General features: G+C 36.6%; 1 protein-coding gene across 1 annotated transcript in view; it reads left to right on the plus strand.

Moving 5' to 3' along the window:
- The window catches only part of lrp2b (low density lipoprotein receptor-related protein 2b), an 86908-nt gene that overhangs the window by 48013 nt on the left and 18745 nt on the right, over positions 1-20150 (plus strand). Inside the window, exons 45-64 of the mRNA XM_056469077.1 lie at positions 648-773; positions 883-1002; positions 1081-1212; positions 1296-1497; positions 3797-4092; positions 4210-4726; positions 6992-7144; positions 7224-7394; positions 9645-9868; positions 9949-10126; positions 13628-13824; positions 14250-14495; positions 14576-14704; positions 15697-15816; positions 15952-16068; positions 16783-16899; positions 17006-17143; positions 17288-17410; positions 19765-19893; positions 20004-20135. Of these exons, the coding sequence (XP_056325052.1) occupies positions 648-773; positions 883-1002; positions 1081-1212; positions 1296-1497; positions 3797-4092; positions 4210-4726; positions 6992-7144; positions 7224-7394; positions 9645-9868; positions 9949-10126; positions 13628-13824; positions 14250-14495; positions 14576-14704; positions 15697-15816; positions 15952-16068; positions 16783-16899; positions 17006-17143; positions 17288-17410; positions 19765-19893; positions 20004-20135 (3567 nt within the window). The remainder of the gene's footprint in view (positions 1-647; positions 774-882; positions 1003-1080; positions 1213-1295; positions 1498-3796; positions 4093-4209; positions 4727-6991; positions 7145-7223; positions 7395-9644; positions 9869-9948; positions 10127-13627; positions 13825-14249; positions 14496-14575; positions 14705-15696; positions 15817-15951; positions 16069-16782; positions 16900-17005; positions 17144-17287; positions 17411-19764; positions 19894-20003; positions 20136-20150) is intronic.

Genomic DNA, 20150 nt, shown 5'->3' on the forward strand with positions numbered 1-20150 from the left:
TGGTATAGGTGAATGAAATATGTCTTTTTGATCTTCCTCCATTCGTTACACAATCAATCTACAGGTTATCTTGTGCAATAACGCATCAAGTTTGAAATGTCTTAAGTTTTTTATTTTAAAAGTAAATCAGGTTTAAAGGGCAATAGTTCCTGTTGGGACAATTATTTATGTCCCACTGCCAATAGAAAAATCTTATTTTTCACTTCCACATTAGAGTTTTCAGTGTTTTGAATCAATGCATATTGCCAATAATAATAATAATAATAATAAAACAAAATTTACAGTTTGCATTGTTGGATTACTTTTGAAATATTAAATGACAGTGATGCCATTAAATTTATTTATTTATTTTTTTGCAAAAATAAAGTACAAAATATGTTAGCAGTTAAAATTAACAAGGTTGTTGTGCTACTTTTGACCCACCCGTGTAACAATGTGCAACTTTTGTTTAAAGTGAAGTTATATTGGAGTTATTCTACATTGATACAAAATAACATCTGCTTTTGATAGACCACTGTTGTGTGTTTATAACCACAGCAAAAATATATTTCTGCTAAAAATGATCTCATATAATTAGGTTTTTATGAAAAATATTACTTTCGTCCCCGCTCTCCCATATGTATATAACATTTCATCTGATTTATTAGCGGATCGAACCTGTGCACCTGGCTTAATGAAATGTGACACCACCAACATCTGCATTCCTTCGAGCAGCCTATGTGATGGCTATAACAACTGTGGGGATAACAGTGATGAAAATCCACTCTTTTGTGGTGAGTTATAAAATTCTCTATTGTCTGCAGATTTGCTTCATGATGACAGAAGTTTTTATTCTGATTTAATTTCCTCTTTAACATGTCCTGTACTGCTTGCGGTCTACAGCTGGACGAACATGCTCTGCAGATGAGTTCCGCTGTGATAGTGGAAAGTGTATTCCCCAGTTATGGGTGTGTGATCGCATCCCAGATTGTTTGGACGGCACAGATGAGCCTCCCACCTGCGGTACATGTTCTACTTATTTAAATCTGGGAAGCAATGAATGAAATCACTGTTTAATACTCTTTCTGTTTCTTTTCAAAGAGGATCACGTTTATACTTGTAGCCCACAGCAGTTTAACTGTGCGAATGGAAACTGTATTCAGCAATCATGGGTATGTGATGGCAACAATGACTGTGGAGACAACAGCGATGAGGCCCAGGAACTGCAGTGTGGTAAAGCCTGTCGTTAATTTTATAAAATGATAGAAACCAATGAATCTATACTGATCTAATCTGACTTTTGTTTTGTACTCCAGGATCAAGGACTTGCAACCCTGGTGATTTCACATGCCCCAGTTGGTACCCTGGCTCTCCTCGCTGTATTCCGTTAAGTTATGTTTGTGATGGTGAGAAGGACTGTGTAGATGCTGCAGATGAGCTGCACAACTGCCCCAACCGAACATGTCACATGAATGAGTTTGCTTGTGTCAATGGTCGCTGCATTCTGCTGCCCTTCCAGTGAGTTTGTTGTAACTCATATTTATTAGAAATGCATGACTCTGTCTACATTCAAACTTCTAAACTTTTAAGGTAATGTTTAAAATAGTGCAAAATTATATTGTTTGACTTTAAATTCATTTCACAGCAGTTTCACAGTAAAATGTCAAGTGGATGGTGCTAAATTATGTATTAAATGTTCTCAGAAACATGTTAATTGTGACTGTAGCAATAAATTCTACATTTTAAGTTTACATCCAGTTTCATGGATATGTACCCAGATGCCTCACATTGTGAGTGCATTATTATAACAGTTAAACTACTAAGCATTTCCCAATGTTGGGTTGTGGCTGGAAGGGCATCCGCTGTGTAAAACTGCGTAAATTGGCGGTTCATTCTGCTGTGGTGACTCCTGATTAATAAAGGGACTAAGGTGAAAAAAAAAATTAGTGAATGAATGAAACTACTAAGCATATCTGACTACATCCGAAACACCATATATTTGATGATGTACATATGTTGTAAACTTTAAAATATACGGTCTTATGCAAAAGTTTGGGCACCCCTGATAATTTTCATTATTGCAAGCCATAGCCTGCTGGCCTTTCAAATCAGTGCAATTTAAGCAATTTAATTTGGATATGTTTTATACCCTAGGGCGAAAAACAACATTTCAGTTCTGACATAACATACATTTAATTAACAGATGCAATGCAATTTAAGTCTTAACAAAAACAAACAGTAAATGTGGCCACCACAACAGAATAATGACATCAGTCTTTTATACAGCCACCTTTTGCTGAAATAACAGCCTATAGACAGTTCTTATACTCCGGGATAAGTCCCTTGATTCTTGCTGAAGGCCTTTTGGACCATTCTTCCTTTCACAATTTCTCCAGTTCAGTCAGGTTTGATGGGTGCCGAGCGTGAATGGCCCTTTTCAATACAATCCATAGATTTTCGATGATGTTCAAGTCTGGGGACTGGGATGGCAATTCTAGAACATTGTATTGTGTCTGGGTATGAATTCCTTGGTTGATCTGGAACTGAGCTTTGGGTCACTGTCCTGCTGAAACATCCAACCGTGGAGTTACTTCAGCCTCTTGACTCATTCTTGAACATTATTCTTCAGAATTTGCTGATTCTGGGTGGACTCCATGCAACCTTTAACTCTGAAAAGGATTCTAGTAACTGTGATTACCACACATCCCCACAGAATGATAAAGCCCCCACCATATTTTACAGTAAGAAGCAGGTTCTTCTCCTGGAATGCTGTGTTCTTTTTCCGTCATGCAAAGCACCTATGGTTGTGGTATCTGTCCACAGTATATTTTCCAAAATGATTCAGGCTTGTCCAGATGAGCCTTTACATACATCAAACAACTCTTCTTGTTGGCGGAATGCAGAAAAGGCTTCTTCTGCATCTCCTTCCATTGAGCTGTTCTTTGTGAAGAACGCGCTGGACTGTGGAACGATCTACAGTGACACTATTAGCAGCAAGATGTTCCTGGAGCTCTTTGGAGATGGTCTGTGGTTTTTCTGTGACCATTCAAACTATTCTTCGCCTTTGCCTTTCAGATATTTTTCTTGGTCTAGCACATCTTTCCTTTTACAAGATCTGTTCCTGTGGCCTTCCATTTTCTTACAATATTTCTGACTGTGGAGATGTGATAGCTTTTTGCGTCCTTCTCCTAATTCATGTTGGTGAATTATCCTAGTTTTTAGGTCATTAGGAAGATCTTTTAAGGTTCCCATTTGTTAATTTCAGATTCACAGTAAGGAGAAGCACAACAAGCAACCAGCTATCTTAAATATCCTTTATGGTGATTGGTTGCATCTGTGTTAGGATTATTAAAGATTACTGAGTCACTCGAATCAATTTTGTGTTGTAATCAGTCAGCATTAAGTGACTACAGGTTTTGAAATCCACACAAAAGAGAGGGTGCCCAATCTTTTGCTTAGCCTACTTTTCAGTTTTAATTTAATTTCACAAATATCAATAATGTTAAACTACATATTTCTGTCTAAAAACCTGACATTATCTAGCTTTCACTAGAAACTGAATGGCATTTCACTGTGATCTTCTCTTATTCTTTGCACATTATTATGCAGCCACAGAGGGGTGCCCAATTTTTTGCATAAGACTGTACTTGTTTACAATATATGCACAATGGTAAATGTTATTTGACGAATTTAGACAGATTCATGTATTTCCAGATGAGCCTAATTTGGCTCTTTCTTCTTTTCATTAACAATGCAAATCAAATTGTTCACAAAATCTGTATAAAATCGATAATCTGGATGAAATACTGCTCCTCAGCTGTGACCGTGTGAATGACTGTGGGGATGGCAGTGATGAGATCAACTGCATTTACAACACCTGTTCCAGTCTGGAATTCACTTGCCAGAATGGAGTTTGTATCCCATCAACGTATGTATGTGATGGTTATATAGACTGTCAAGATGGCTCTGATGAACTCGAGGGCTTGTGCAGGACCCCTGAACCCACTTGTGCACCTGGGGATTTCATGTGCAATTCTGGGGAGTGCATTGACATCCACAAGGTTTGCGACCAGCAAAGAGACTGTTCTGACAACAGTGATGAGAAAGGTTGTGGTAAGTGGTTATGAACCCAAAATAACAAATACATTTCTTGAACAAGGAATTTAAGAATTCCCAATAAAGACTTTGCACCACTGAGAATAATGAATGGCAATTCTGTACCCTCCACAGGTATAAATGAGTGCACTAATCCAGCCATTCACCAGTGTGCACATAACTGCATTGACACTTTGACTGGTTACTACTGCTCCTGCAGAGAAGGCTACAGACTAATGCCAGACGGTAAAGCCTGTGAGGATATAGACGAGTGCAAGGAGGTACCGGGAGTGTGCAGTCAGGTGTGTGAGAATGCTGTGGGCTCCTTCTACTGCAAGTGTGCACCAGGATACCTACGGGAGCCAGATGGACGTACCTGCAGGCAAAACAGTGGGATCGCCCCTTACCTCCTCTACAGCAATCGTTACTATATCCGCAATCTGACTGCTGTTGGATCATCAATGTCAGTGGTGCTGCAAGGCCTGACGAATGTTGTTGCACTGGACTTTGACACAACTGAGAAGCGTTTATACTGGGTGGATGTTGGCACACTCCGTATTGAGAGAATGAATTTAGATGGCACAGGAAGAGAGGTCATAATGAAAAATTACTTGGGTGGATCAGAAGGTCTGGCGGTGGACTGGGTGGGACGGTAGGTCAATGAGGGCCTTGACTCACTAATATTCTTCTTGTTAAATGAGATATATTATGCTTACTTCTCCCTATCTCATATTAATCTTGAGTACTTATAGATTAGTACTGCATCCATTTTTCCCCCCAAAAGACTAGTTTTTTTTAAATATTTTAAAGAACCCTTATTATGCATTAAAATAAGTCATTTTTTTTGGTTTTGGGGTCTCCAACAACAGGCTGATATGCATGCAAGTTTAAAAACAAATTTCAATGTCTTATAATATGCATTTATTTTTACTTAATTATCGCAATGACTTCCATATGATTTGTTCAGCGATGAATATGTTCCCAAAGCCCTCCTTGGTGTTATGCTATTCTGCGCTTATTGGTCCGATGACCCAGTCTGTTGCGATTAGTCGACTGTGCTCAGCGCGAGATAGAGAGAATCGCCAACCATGGCTTATCAACAATTTTGAAGTAGTCAGAGTGCAGAGTGTATGTGTGAAGCCAATGCAAGAGTGCATTAAAGCAATGCAGTTAAACACCAGCGTATTGCTCTATTCTTAGAGACACACATGACACACATTCAATATTAATCCACACAGTGGCAAAAGCTAACTATTTTGAAACTTGACTGCTGAAAGTGTGTAGGAACAGCTCACTGTTGCCATAGCAATGACAAAGGATCGCGAGCTCACAAACACGTTTAAATCTGTTAAGAAGCAGCACGCGCCGTGTTTTCAAGGTGGTTTTAGACGTGATATGATAATATAAAGAGTTAATCTAATACACTACAAGCCTCTAGCTATCACAAGGAACAAAACATAAATTAAATACACATTTCGTAAGCAAGAGAAAACAAGGAGGCAACCATTTTTATTGCACTTATGTTTGAGAAATGGAGGAAGGAACTGATCCATTAACTGTGTACTGTAAAGTTCCTGTCAAGCTCTGACAAAGTCTCATACATCAATAGATTTTTTGATCCTTTCTTTAACAAATGGCCAACAAATCCCCCATTGTAATCATATAGGGTGCTGTAGCACTTGTCAGAAAAATGATGGGAACACAGCATAAGGCTGGGGCTATAATGCTGAGGTATTTTTGCAAAAATAAACTACAACCACTGACTCTTCACTCATCTTTGGGTAGGGAAAATAACACTTTCCTCTCACACTTCAGAGCACAGGGTCTTCGTGACATGATTCAACCGGGATCTGCTACAGTGTTTATATTCTTCTTCATTTTTTGCTACAGTGTTTGTGTGCAGGGGTTTCAATTTTCCCGGGTCTGTGCGCGCAACAATAAGCAGGCTCAAGTTCCATATCGACGTCACACCAACACAAGATTCTAAAAAGAGAGGCTAAAAATTCGTTACCCTGACGATTCATTTAAACCACTATGAGTCGACTATTTTATAGATGAATCAATCGTTTTAAACACAGCACACTTTCAGATTTAAGCCTTAACTGGATATTTCACTCTGCATAAAAGGTCATTTTCAAAAATCCATAATAGAAGCTCAATATGATGTAATACAATATGATCAGTCTTGGCTGGTCCCTATAGTGTACAATCACTCCTGTGTTAATAGAACATTGGGCACATCATCGATCAGCTGCTAAATTCAAATCTGCCTACCTGCAATGGCTGGTGCAGAGCCAAAGAAAGATGAGCGCAAAGTTCATCAGAGATCGTTTCCTTAGGTTGGGCTTTCTAAAATGTACGCTAATGTCTGTGGGACTAATGTCTGTGTAATCATTTTACACATACTATTACAGTGTGTGTGTTATTTACAACAGATACACACGGTTTAGGTAACTAAAATGTTTACTCTGTTCTATTCCCAGTTAACAGACACTTAATTTCATGTACAGTAGTGTAGGAGAAGTTGACGTGTTGTAAATCAAGCAGCTCTAATCTCCTCTGCAGTGTGTTGGGTTGTGGCATGTCATGTCATAAAACAGATATGTCACTATGAGAATATAAAAGTGATGCGTTCTAAATAACTTTCGAAGGGAGATCAGCTGAAGTATATCAATTTTATGGTTGAAAGAGTTAAATGAACTATTGCTAAACAGAATCAGCTTTGCCTCACATTCAAAAGCACTAGTTATAATCCGAAAGTATGATTTTTTGGAAAAATATATATAAATAAATCTAAACTTGACCCATATTTGAGCATGAGAGTCCATATCTTTAACAGCGTAAATAACATTAAACACATGAAATGGTCCCCTTTAAAACAACTAGGATTAATTCAAGAATGGATGTTTCCTTGCAGAAAGCTGTATTGGGCAGATGCGACTATTGGAGCCATTCACGTTTCTGAACTTGATGGACGTTACCGGAAAAAACTCCTGAAAGGTTGTGTTGACACCAACTCCACATTCTGCTTTGCCAGTCCTCAGGCGGTTGCTGTTAACCCTAAATATGGGTGAGCTCAAAATTAAAAGTGAATATTTATTTTAATTGCTTAGATGAAAAAATGTCTAAACTTTACCTTTCCTGCTCAGATGGCTATACTGGACAGATTGGGGAAGGAAGGCTTTCATTGGAAGAGCTGGCATGGATGGAACCAAAGCATCAGCTCTCATCACTACAAAGCTAGTGTGGCCGCATGCCCTGACCATTGATTACACCAACAACAAAATATTTTTTGCCGATGCTCATCTTAATTTCCTTGAGTAAGTTGTGACCTGTGCTATATCCAAACCAAATTACATAAGTAGGTATTATTTTATATTTTTTTTAACCACAAGCTCAGATGTTTTTGAAACACAATAACAAAAGCATTAGAGAAACACTGACAACATATTTTTTTTCTCTATTTAAAACAAAATACGATGAAATACGATTGAAGCATGTTGGAAATCTATAACTAGGCCCACACGGAATCTGTGCGAGCAGAAATCTGCAAATTTCGGCAGATTTTTAGCCCATTATTAAGTCTATTTACTTGTGTATATGTGTGTTAATTTATATTTATTTAGTTTTTAAATTAATACCAGAAATATTATTGACTAATATGAAAATGTTCATTTGTTTTTTTACAATACAGTTTGTAAAGTAATCTTCTCTCTTTTAGTAGATAAATTATACGAGAGACTTGCTTTGTTTACCAAATAAGTTGATCTTTTTATTTCATATATTAAGTTTTTAGTTATAATACTCCCAAAATCAATCAAATCATTCAAAATCATCAGAGTTTTTACAAAATTCTGCGCAGAAAAAGCAAAAAGATGTCAGCAGATTCTATCTGGCCCTACCTATAACATTGTCTTTCATAGTATTTGTTTTTCCTATGTATGTCAATGTCAATTTGTCAAGGTTTCCAACCTTCTTTAATATATGTTCTTTTGTGTAAAAAAATGGTTTGGAACAAGTCAAAGGTGAGTAAATCATGACAGAATTGTCATTTTTGGGTGAACTATCCCTTTAAAAACTCCTAAGTTAAATTGATAATAACAGCTGAACCAATAGGGGAATTACCAACCTACGTCACACATGACATCACATGGGTTCAACGGCGCATACCGGTTGCAAAAAAAAGACATCTTCGGCAAACAGCCATCAGAAGAGTTGAATGGAGTGAGGACCTAATTAAAAATGCTCGACTCTGCGGTTCTCATTTTATATCAGGTTAGCTCACGCTACGCTGAATCATACACATTACTCATTTTTGATTGCAGCAATGATTTCAGCAAAAACAGTTGTTTTTTATGGTTAATTAAACTGCGGACACTGAATGCTTAGAATGAAATGCAAACATGCAAGTTCACATACCCTGCCATACATGTGCAGTTCGCTGTCAAAATGCAGTTGTTTTGCTCGTTGATGATTAATCAGGCCTTGTACAGTTCTGTCTTCTTTCCTTCAGTTTTGAATCTGGTAATCATGGAACATTATTTCTTGAACATGACCACACAGAACAAAATTGTTGCCGTCCAAAGACTTGTAGGCCTTTAACTTCTCTCTTGTAAGATCACTTGGAGTTTCAATAAGATAGTTGTAAATTTCGAGCTGGATGCTTGGCAATTTCGTCTTTTCCACTATCCATTGGGAGGGTGCTATCGCATATGGACCTGTCAGATTAACGCCGCTCACTTTAACGTTAATTTTGCAGATTAACTGTGCTTATCACTGGGTGACAAGCTGTTATAATGCACTGAAAGCATTATGCAAATAATATATATAATATGTAATCAATATAACTTATCTCTAAGACAACAACAAACTCTGAACCGCATCGGATGTCATTCCCTCGATGTAAATGCTAGCGTTCCTGTTTGTTTCTGCAACTTCACTGCACACGCATCCAGAATGTTTACAAACCAGCAATTTATCTTATTATCTTTTTATTATCCAATATAAGCCCAGATAAAATTCTTCTTCGTCTGAATAAATGAAGCAAATGCTAAAAACATTTTAAATACTTTTTTCTTCTGAAATTCATGATTTGTTATTGACTGTTTTTTTTTTTAAATCTCAAACTAATTAATTTAAAATAAAACCAGTGTTGATGTGGCAGAATACTATCTGCTTTCCAAATAAATAAATTCAGTCATAATTTGGGAAAGTCTTTGAGTCAGTTCAGCTGCTTTCAGAAGCTCTGGCTCTCATGTAGACATGGCACTTAACACTGCATGTGCGCATTGACTGAACCAACCAGAAACCTACACTTTTTATAGTTCAGTTCCTGTCAATTTTTATGTTGATCAGAAACATATTATTTTATTTATTTACTTATTTTTTTGCTCTACTTATTTACTTATTTAGCGATTTTATTATTCCTTCATTTAAATTGGTCTTGTCTGCTGGTAATAGCCATCCAGAGGCATTGCAATTATAGCCTTGTTTTTACCTTGAAAGGGATTAAATAAGTCATGCATTGTGTATTTTTAAAAACTGACCTTCTAATATTTGTTTTGCTATAGTTATGCTGATATGGATGGTCAAAACAGACACAGAGCTATAACAGGCTCCTTGCCCCATGCATACTCTCTGACCCTGTTTGAGGATTTGGTGTACTGGACTGACTGGAATACCCACACCATAGAGCGAGCCCACAAGTACACTGGCGCTAACCGTGTTGTAATGGGCAACAACACACATCGCCCTAATGACATCCACATCTATCACCCTTACAGACAACCACACAGTAAGACAGCATATTATTCATTTCACCATTAACATCTATTGTTTGATAGCTGTTTGAATGTATAATTAATATCTGCCTAGGTGAAAATCCATGCAATGACCATTACCTGACCTGTAGTCACCTGTGTCTGATTGGTCCGGGTGGAACAGAGGCCAGATGTGAATGTCCGGACCACTTCATTGGTCTGGCAATTGGATTTAAGATTCAGTGTGTTGCCGACTGCTCCAGCACTCAGTTTCGCTGTGGAGACAACGAGAAGTATGTGAATTTATTCTCTCATGATCTCTCACGGTATTTAAAATAATCTTCTAAAAATGCCAGTGTAAGAATGATATTTGAACTACAACGGTTCAAACTGTAATTCTGCCGAATGACTAAAAAGTGATCAGTATGATGATGAAAACTACATTTCTATTCAAACCATTCTTCTGCAATCTTATACCAAAAACAGAAATAAGGGCAGCATTAATAGCTAAAAATGTGGGAGAGCGTTGCTAATATGTGATTGCATTGTATTGCAATATGGAGCAGTTAAGTGTTGATGTTAAATCAAAATTAATTCACAAATACTTGAAAATAAAATGATTTGATGACACCAATTCTCTGTGGTTACAACTGAATTAGTTACAAATAACTGTGTAAAATGATAAAATATGACATGATAAAAACATATGATAATAATTGCACTCAGCTTAAATGTAAAATAAAGTTACCTGAGAGAGAGGGTGAGACAGGGGGAGGGAGAGAACGACAAAGAGAGTATGCCCCGAAGATAGTAGTAGACCCAGAGAAGATAGACTCCAGAGCTGGAGAGGAGCAGAGCAGGAGAAGAGCGAAAGTTTACCACATATTTTGTATCTTTCTTGACCAAAAGCCCAAATACTGAGACTAATACAGACTGTCCAATCAACATGTGACCACATTGTAAACCACCCCAAAGTCCACAAATTAACCAGACCCTGATCTCATCAGTGTCTGCCTTTGGAATATGACATGTTTTGCCATATAAACAAATGCTTATGATAACCAGTCTTTAGATTTCCTTCCCAGTGAACGTCCAGATCATACTTTTTTGGAATATTATGTATGACAAAAATGTAGTATTTTATTGCATAAAAGTGCCATGTGATTATTTTTTTACAAACTTGTTAATTGGAATCATATTTAACAGATTCAAATCATTTTAAATGAAATTTAGAAAGAGAATTATAATTACTTTTTGCGAAGTAGATGAATAGTTTAGAAGTTTTAGTAAACTTATTAAGCTTGTAACTTAATTTTTAAGGGTCTTTACTGTTACCTTACAGTGACCTTTTCTGTGAGGCAAAACAAAGACAATCCAACATGCTTATATAGCGTGATTTATTGACTAGTCTAACATATAACAAACAAACGTACAAAACATAACAACAATAACATATAAGAAAGTAAGCAAGGAAACAAAAGTATTTAAATAAAAGAATGGCAAATCTAACTCAGTTCGCCATAACTATTAAGAACAATAACCAAGACTATAAAAACAACTTTTTGATAAAGGGGCACAGCATAACGAACGACTAAATACCTGAATTTAGTGGGTCGGGTCTGTCTCTTTCTTGTTGTGCGAGTTTCTCTGATGCTTTGAAGATGAAGTCTTTTAGGAAGTCGAGTTTGTGACGCAGATCGGAGCATGTGCGAGACGCAAACTTTAAACTGAGTTTAATTTGCTGGAAAATAGAGTGGAGGAACTATGACGTCACCTTGTAGGCTAATCGGCTGCTAGCATAAAACTGGTTCCCTCGATAAAATCCCCATAGGATTTTCCCATAGGCTTTTTGAAGACTGTGTTCAAACACTGCTCATTACACTTACACATTTTGTCCAACTGGATAATCCTCACAAGAAAATACAACTTTTAGCACTTTTGGATCTTAAATGCAAACGCAAGAATTGAACAGCTAACACATTAGGCTATAAACTGACTACAGTGCCTTTGTAGTGCTTGCCTGTGACTTCAGCACTACCCTGCTACAGACAACTTTTCAAGCTAATTTTTAGAAATATGGTCCATGACAAAGATTCACTCTCTCTTGGTTTATTATATTATAATCAGCAGTGTGTGTGTCTTTTGGTGTGTGTTGAAAAAAAAAAAAGGGGGGGGGGGGGGGGGGGGGTGTTATGTGTTTGGGTTGCAGAGATTCAATTCAATTCATCTTTATTTGTATAGCGCTTTTACAATGTAGATTGTGTCAAAGCAGCTACACATAGGAGATTATAGTGATTTGAAAAAGTGTCAGTTCAGTTTTCAGAGTAAAATTCAGGTTAGTTCAGTTCAGTGTGTTTTAATGTTCACTACTGAGAGTCCAAATACTGAAGAGTAATCCATCGATGCACTGTAGGGGGAAAAGTTTCTTACTTTCTCACCCACCATCTGCAATACTGATTGAAGAGCAAGGAATGGGTCCCAAGGGCTGACCAAGCAACTTGGTAAACACAGGGTGTCATGCACCGCGATCTTTGATGCCAGACATTCTGGCACTTATGATCATGAATGTCAAACCAGTAAGAAATATGCTATTTAAGGGCAATCCTGTTCTACAGCTGAGGTCTATATGTTACATGTTTTTTTTGAATGCGCAATAAATAGCAGTCTGATGTGGAAGTGAAAAAAAAAACTTTGATTGATTGATTGATTGATTGATTGATTGATTTATTGACTTCAGTGGTTAAACTTTAATTTTATTAGGCTACAAAAATACTTTATGCACAATCAATCAATCAAATCAATATTGTAAATATTTTGAACCTAAATTTTATGAGGGTTTTTGTACACAAACACTGAAGTCACATGTGCTACGTCAGTGATGGTTTCATACTCTTTGGAGCCTTTTCAGTTTTTATTTTTTGTGTGAACTTAAGTAACTATTTGATCACTTTGTACTTATTACAGTATACACATTTTGGGCACTTGAACTTCACTGACATTTCTACAGTGTCTGTACATGTTAAAGAGGCTGTGAAAACAGTGGAGTGTTCAGTTTCATTTTGAGGTGGTTCATTATGCTGTGCTTACCCTTGACAAGGGTATAAGCTGGAGGAGTGAGAGCATTTTATGTTGATTACAATGTAATTGAACTTTCACTGAAGTGTCTCATGAGATTTGTGGACTAGTGCATCTCTGAGTCTTAATTTATGACTTATGTATACACTACTTTTACTCAAGTGGTACCGATATTGGTGACTTGTAACTTGTAATGTAGTGAGTTACCTTTACTTTTACTTAAGTAAGGTTTTTATGTACTCTTTACATATGTGATAAAGAAATTTTTCAGCACTACAAAAGTAATTTCACTTTTCAAACACTTCCCAAAAGTGTTGTTACTGTTTGTATCAGTATGTATACAAGTGCTGAGGAAGCCCCTGGAGCTATGATTCAGATATCGTGATGTTGAACAGTTTCTGAAACTTTTAAGCAGAGCAAATGCTACAATATATATTATGATAAATGTATTTCAATCTGTATTTTGTTATGAAAAAGTGGCCTTTGATGCATATAAATCTATTGTAGAATGTGTCCAAAACAAAATTATAAACCTAAATAGCTAAAAATAATATCATAATTGGGGCACTTCAAAAGTAACTGAATGCTTTGAATGAAGTTGTTTTTATTTTAGTAATTCTGCCATAGCTATAGTCCAGAACCAGAACCACCCAGTTTTGATTTAATGTGAATATTTTGGCACACAAGATTATATTTTTATCTCTGGCTTTTGTCTCCAGGTGCATTCCTATATGGTGGAAGTGTGATGGCCAGTCAGATTGTGGTGATGGCTCTGATGAGCCTCAGACATGCCCTCCACATTACTGCAAAACTGGGCAGTTTCAGTGCCAGGATGGGAACTGCACTAACCCATTTTTCCTATGTGATGGCCACAAGGATTGCTTTGATGGATCTGATGAAGACGCTGCACTTTGCAGTATGAAACACTTAATCTCAACCAAGAATATGTTATATTTTAATAGGGGTTTTCACATAAGAAGAATGTTTTCATAGTCCCTTGAACTACTGGTTTACATTCCATCTGTTATCACAAAATTCATGATACAGCTTCGATCACAGCATCTTCTATCCTTCAGTAGTTAATATTGTTGAATGCCACATTTAATGACATTGTCTGCCAGCATTTATCACTTCAGATTTCCTAGTTCCTACCAGGACAATGTCCTGAAGAAAAATTAAGTTTTTGGGAGTGGTTACTTCCTGTAACTGAGTTCTGACTACCCAGTGTGAAAGGCCCTAATAACATTTTAACACAAGAAAATGTTAAAGTTTGACCTAGTTCAATTAGTAGGAGTTTTTGGATTAACAGTTGTTTCTCTAAAAACTTCTTTCATTATCCAGGTGACCACCGTTGCACAGAGAACCAGTTTCAGTGTAAAAATAAGCACTGTATTCCCATATCTTGGCACTGTGATGGTGTGGTGGACTGCGCAGACGGCAGCGATGAGGAAACTGACAGTTGCACAGACAAGACCTGCAAACCTGGACAGTTTCAATGCAAAAAGGGAGGCTGCATACCACAAAGTTATGTGTGTGATGCACAGAACGACTGCGGAGATAATTCAGATGAGCCGCATGAAGTGTGCAGTGAGTGGCTCTTCAGAAAAATTCACTTTTCTTTAACAAGTTGGAGTTAACTGATCTTTTTTCTTAATCTGTTTTTGTAGTGGGTCCTGACTATAAGTGCGATCCAGACACCGAGTTCTCTTGCAAGGGAAACTACCGTTGTATACCTCTGTGGGCTGTGTGTGATGGCGCCAATGACTGTCTAGACAACAGTGATGAGAACACCTGTCGTAAGTCCCACAGACGGATTTTAAATGATTCAAAAAAGGTTGGACAGAAACATGAACAGAAACAAATACAGAAATGAACAACTGAAAAAGAAGAATAGGAGCTAAACTGCCAGATAGTAAACAAGCTTGGACATTACTTCAAATGTTATCTTGTTAAAGGCATAGTTCACACAAAAATGAAAAATTACTCACTATTTCCAAAAACCTTTGAGTTTTTTTATTCTGTTCAACATAGAAGAAGAAATTTTGAAGAAAGCTGAAACCTGTATCCATTGACTTCCAGAGTAGGGAAAACAAATTCAATGTTTACAGATTTCTGGCTGTCTAAAATATTAGATTAGAATAAAATATAATAAAAAGATTAGAGTTATAGTTTATGACCGATTGTCAATATGAGTGCAAATGTGATCTTAGAATCGAGAAGCAGTCAGACTAGCTGTTAAAATAACTGTTCGTGCAAGCAAAAGAAAGCAGGTGAATACCGAATGAGAGGATGATCATGCACATGGTGAGACACAGACGTGCTCCTGTTACCTTGCACGAAGCAACCATGCCTGGAAAAGCAATTGGTGTGATTGGTTCTCTTTGAAATGGGCAGGACAAAAAAAAACACTTTGGCTTTAACCATTCTTTGAACAGATAAATGAATGAGGAGGCATGTGGACATAACATATAAATCAAGTAATTTTATGCATAAAATATATTATTCCAACAACAAAACTGTGGCTAGGGAAAATGTTGAGTGGCTAGTACCGTTGGAAAACTACTAACCACAGTGGCTGGTGATCAAAAAAGTTTATTGTCAAGCGTGATTATTCATTATTCATAAAGAGTAGTCAGGGATTTTTTTTATGCTCGACAGTTGTTGGTTGCTTTTATATTTAATCAAAAAACACAGTTTTATTTTTTAAAGGTAGAAACAGGGATTCAAATTTAATCTTAAACATTTAATAAATACATGATAATAAATTCCCACATTTTGCTGCACACAGATGAGCTAACCTGTGACCCTCTGGGAGATTTCCGCTGTGATAACCATCGCTGTGTGCCCATCCGCTGGCGCTGTGATGGTAGCAATGACTGTGGCGATGGATCTGATGAGAGAAACTGTGGTGAGTAATGCACTGGTCAATCATTACAATCTAGGTGTGTATGGAGGTCACCTCAACATGTATTTAGTATGTATTCAGGAGCTTAGTTTTTGTGTATGGAGCTTTGGAGCTTAGTTTTTGTGTATGTACTTACAGAACCCAGACCTTGCTCTGAGAGTGAGTATCGGTGTGACAACCAGCAGTGTATTCCAGGAGCCTGGGTTTGTGACCATGACAATGACTGCGGGGACAATTCTGATGAGAGGGACTGCGGTAAGCTGAAGTCAATATAAACACCATTTACTCTTAAAGATTTAGTTGAACCCAAAATGAAAATCATGCCTTTTCCCCTCACTATCATGTCTTTCAAATGACTCTTTTATTTTTTTTCTCCATTTTAACTTTCTCCATTATTTTTCAACCCCTCCAAATACTTTTTCTTGTTGATGATACTATTTCAAAAATGCATTACATTATATGTAAAGGTTCCGGTCCTGAGTTTCTGTAATGAACTGGGGTGAAACAATTAGAGGTAGGATTCAAATGCAGCTTTATCTTGTCAGGCAGTTAAGGGTCGAAACAGGAGCAGGTAGTAACATAAAAATAATCCAAAATTATAAACAAATAGACAGGTGGCAAACAATCAAGAAACATTAAGCGTGCATGTCAAAAACACAGGTCAAAGAAAACAATTAGTTCACAATAGAAGCAAGACTCCGTAATGAATATGTTTGTGAATGGTGTATATATAGTCCATGTAATAATTAGTGATGATGTGCTTCAGCTGTTTGTATAATCAGGAGGTGAACTGAAACCAGTGTGTGACTGTAGGACATTATAGGATTTGTGGTTTGGGTAAATGGCAGGGCCTGTGAGGCAACACCGCTGGCGATCATAACATTATGGCAGCAAATTCCACTTCACTTCTTTTTTAGATTACTTTGGGATTCACAAAATTATTCATATATTTTTAAAAATGTTTTGTAGAACTGCGGACATGTCGTCCTGGAACGTTCCAGTGTACATCTGGACACTGTATCCCAGAAGCTCTTAAATGCAATGGTTATGCTGACTGCCTAGACTTCTCTGATGAGTCCACCTGCCGTGAGTGTTCTGGGCTGTAAAAATATGTGGAGCAATAAAATTATCTTTATTGCATACACTGTAAATGTTAAGATTGTTTTGTAACTTTCTTCTGTTTTTCCAACAGCCACTCGCTATCCTGGAGGACGCTGGTGTCCATCACACCAGTTTCAGTGCAACAATAAGCTGTGTGTGAATCAGCAATGGGTGTGTGATGGCTTCAATGATTGTGGAGACCGCTCTGATGAGCAGCTCAGCCTCTGCTGTAAGACTTCATAGCAAACAAAAACTATACAATTTCAAAAATCATTTCAAATAATTATAATTACAATGTGTTTTATATGTTTAAGCTTAATTTTATGCAGGAAAATGGTTACTGTCTTACAGTTAAAACTTTTTTTGTGACTAGGGAACATTACATGTGAAATGCCATCCAAGTTCCGTTGTGATAATGGCTACTGCATTTATAGTGGTCTCATGTGCAATCAGAAAGATGACTGTGGGGATGGCAGTGATGAAAAAGAGGACCAATGTAAGAGATTCACTCATATCATTTTACTTCAAGAAAAGTTAAATTGTCTAAATGTACAATGTGCCACAAATACACTAAAGTTAAAAGTGAAGCTTTGTAAGATTTCTGTTTTATGCTCGCCAAGGCTACATCATTCAATAAATACATACAGTTGAAGTCAGAATTATTAACCCCCCTGAATTATTAGCCCACCTGTTTATTTTCCCCCAATTTCTGTTTAACGGAGAGAATTTTTTTCAACACATTTCTAAAAATAATAGTTTTAGTTACTCATTTCTAATAACTGATTTATTTTATCTTTGCCATGATGACAGTAAATAATATTTGACTAGATATTTTTAAAGACACTTCTATACAGCTTAAAGTGACATTTAAAGGCTTAACTAGGTTAATTGGGTTAACTAGGCAGGATAGGGTAATTAGGCAAGTTATTGTATAACAATGGTTTATTCTGTAGACTATCGGAACAAAATATAGCTTAAATGGGTTAATAATTTTGACCTTAAAATGTTTTTTAAACAATTAAAAACTGCTTTTATTCTAGCCTAAATAAAACGAATAAGACTTTCTTTTAAAAGAAAAAACATCAGACATACTGTAAAAATTTCCTTGCTCTGTTAAACATCATTTGGGAAATATTTAAAAAAGAAAAAAGAAATTCAAAGGACGTTTAATAATTCTGATTTCAGCTGTATATATAAAAAAGTAATAATGTAATATATATTTTAAAAGTTAACTGAATATATGTTGATGTCAAAATTGTTAGCCCTCCTATGAAATTTCTATTCTTGTTCAAATATTTCACAAATGCTGTTGAACAGAGCAAGGGCTTTTTTACGGCATTTCCTATTGTATTTTTCTTCTGGAAAAAGGTTTATTTCTTTTAGATTGGCTGAAATAATATAATTACTTTTTTTAAAAAGTAAAAACTGATTAGGTCAATATTATTAAGTAATTATTTGTTTGATTGGCTACAGAAAAAAACAACAACTGTTGTCTAATTACTTGCCTAATTACCTTAACTTGCCTAATTATCCTAGCCTTTAAATTTAACTTGAAGCTTAATTTTAGTATCTTGAAAAACAAATAGTTCAATAATACATTCTGTCATCATGGCAAAGAAATTAGTTTAGACTTGAAAAAAAAAGAATTGTTAAGGCTCACAAAGAAGGAAAAGGATATACATACTGTATTTATCAAAGCGATTTCAAGTGTCAGGAAGTATTGTCAAGAAGTTTAATGAGATCCACACTGTGGAGAACATGACTGGCAGAGATGGGAATTCCAAAAATTTGGAAAGAAAACTAGTGAGAGAGGTTTCCGAAGACCCAAAAACAACTGCCAAGATACTAGTGAATGACTTGGCCAAGTCTGGTATTGATGTCTCAATGAAGACAGTCACTAGGGCCCTGCACAGGAGTGGACAGCAAGGTTGTCGACCAAGAAAGACACCACTTAAAAAAAGAGACAACAAAAGACAAATAAGAAATATAAGAGAAAGAGAAAAATAAGAAATAATAAACCGTATCCTTTGGTCAGATGAGGTGAAACTAGAGCTCTTTGGCCTTGGAGATGTTGCCTATGTTTGGAGGAAGAAGGAAGAGATGTTTAACCCAAAAGAACACTATTCCCACAGTGAAACATGGCGGTGGTAGTATAATGGAACTGGAAAACTCATCACGGTCAAAGGAAACATGAAAAAGGAAGACTACCAGAAGATTTTGAAAACAACCAGACAGTCTGCAACAAAACTTTGAGTCAACGCTTTGTATTTCAGCACGATAATGAACCAAAGCATACCTCACTTCTGTTGAAGAACTACCTCCAACAGAACAAAGTGAAAGTCCTTGATTGGCCTGCACAAAGCCCAGACTTGAATCCAATACAAAATCTGTGGGGCACACTAAAGTCTACAGTTCATGCTAGAAGACCAACAAATCTGGAAGAGCTTGAGAGATTTGTAAGGGCGGTTAACACTCCTTAGGAGGCATACTTGAAAGTTGTTGAGAGCTACAATAAATGACTGAAGGATGTAATCAAGCAAAAGGGAAACGCTATTGACTATTAACATCAAAGGGCTAATAATGTTGACCTCCAGGCTTTTTTATTTTTTATTATATTTGTTTCTATTTGCATTACAAACACTCCAAGCTTCCTGAATAAACTGTTGTGTTATACATAAAAGAAAAAAAAAAAATAATAAAAAAAAAAAAAAATATATATATATATATATATATATATACATATATATATATATACGTTTAAATATATATACATTTAAATATATATATATATGGTGCTCTGGTGCTTCATGGGGCAATAATGACAGTATGATTTTTTTTTGTTCAAATCAGGCCAAGAACCCACTCTCGCCCCCTGCACACCAAATGAGTTTAAATGCTCAAATGGCCACTGTGTTCCTCTGCCTTACGTGTGCGACCACAATAACAACTGTGGAGACCTCACTGATGAGCTGGGCTGCAGTAAGCCAACAAATATTACCCTATTTAATCAGTATTTTATTTAAAATAGAACTCTAAAGTAACTGCATTAGATTTTGTCTATCAGGTTGCTGATGAGCTCATCTTTTCAGATTTTGGCCATGACCGCAACTGTGATGAGAAGTTATGTAAGCATGAGTGTACAAACCTGAATGGCACTGGCTTCATCTGTTCTTGTCGACCTGGCTATGCCGTAGATCCGGATAACACCTTTCTTTGCAATGGTACACACAAATGCA

This window comes from Danio aesculapii, chromosome 12, assembly GCF_903798145.1.
Source record: "Danio aesculapii chromosome 12, fDanAes4.1, whole genome shotgun sequence".
Taxonomy (NCBI): domain Eukaryota; kingdom Metazoa; phylum Chordata; class Actinopteri; order Cypriniformes; family Danionidae; genus Danio; species Danio aesculapii.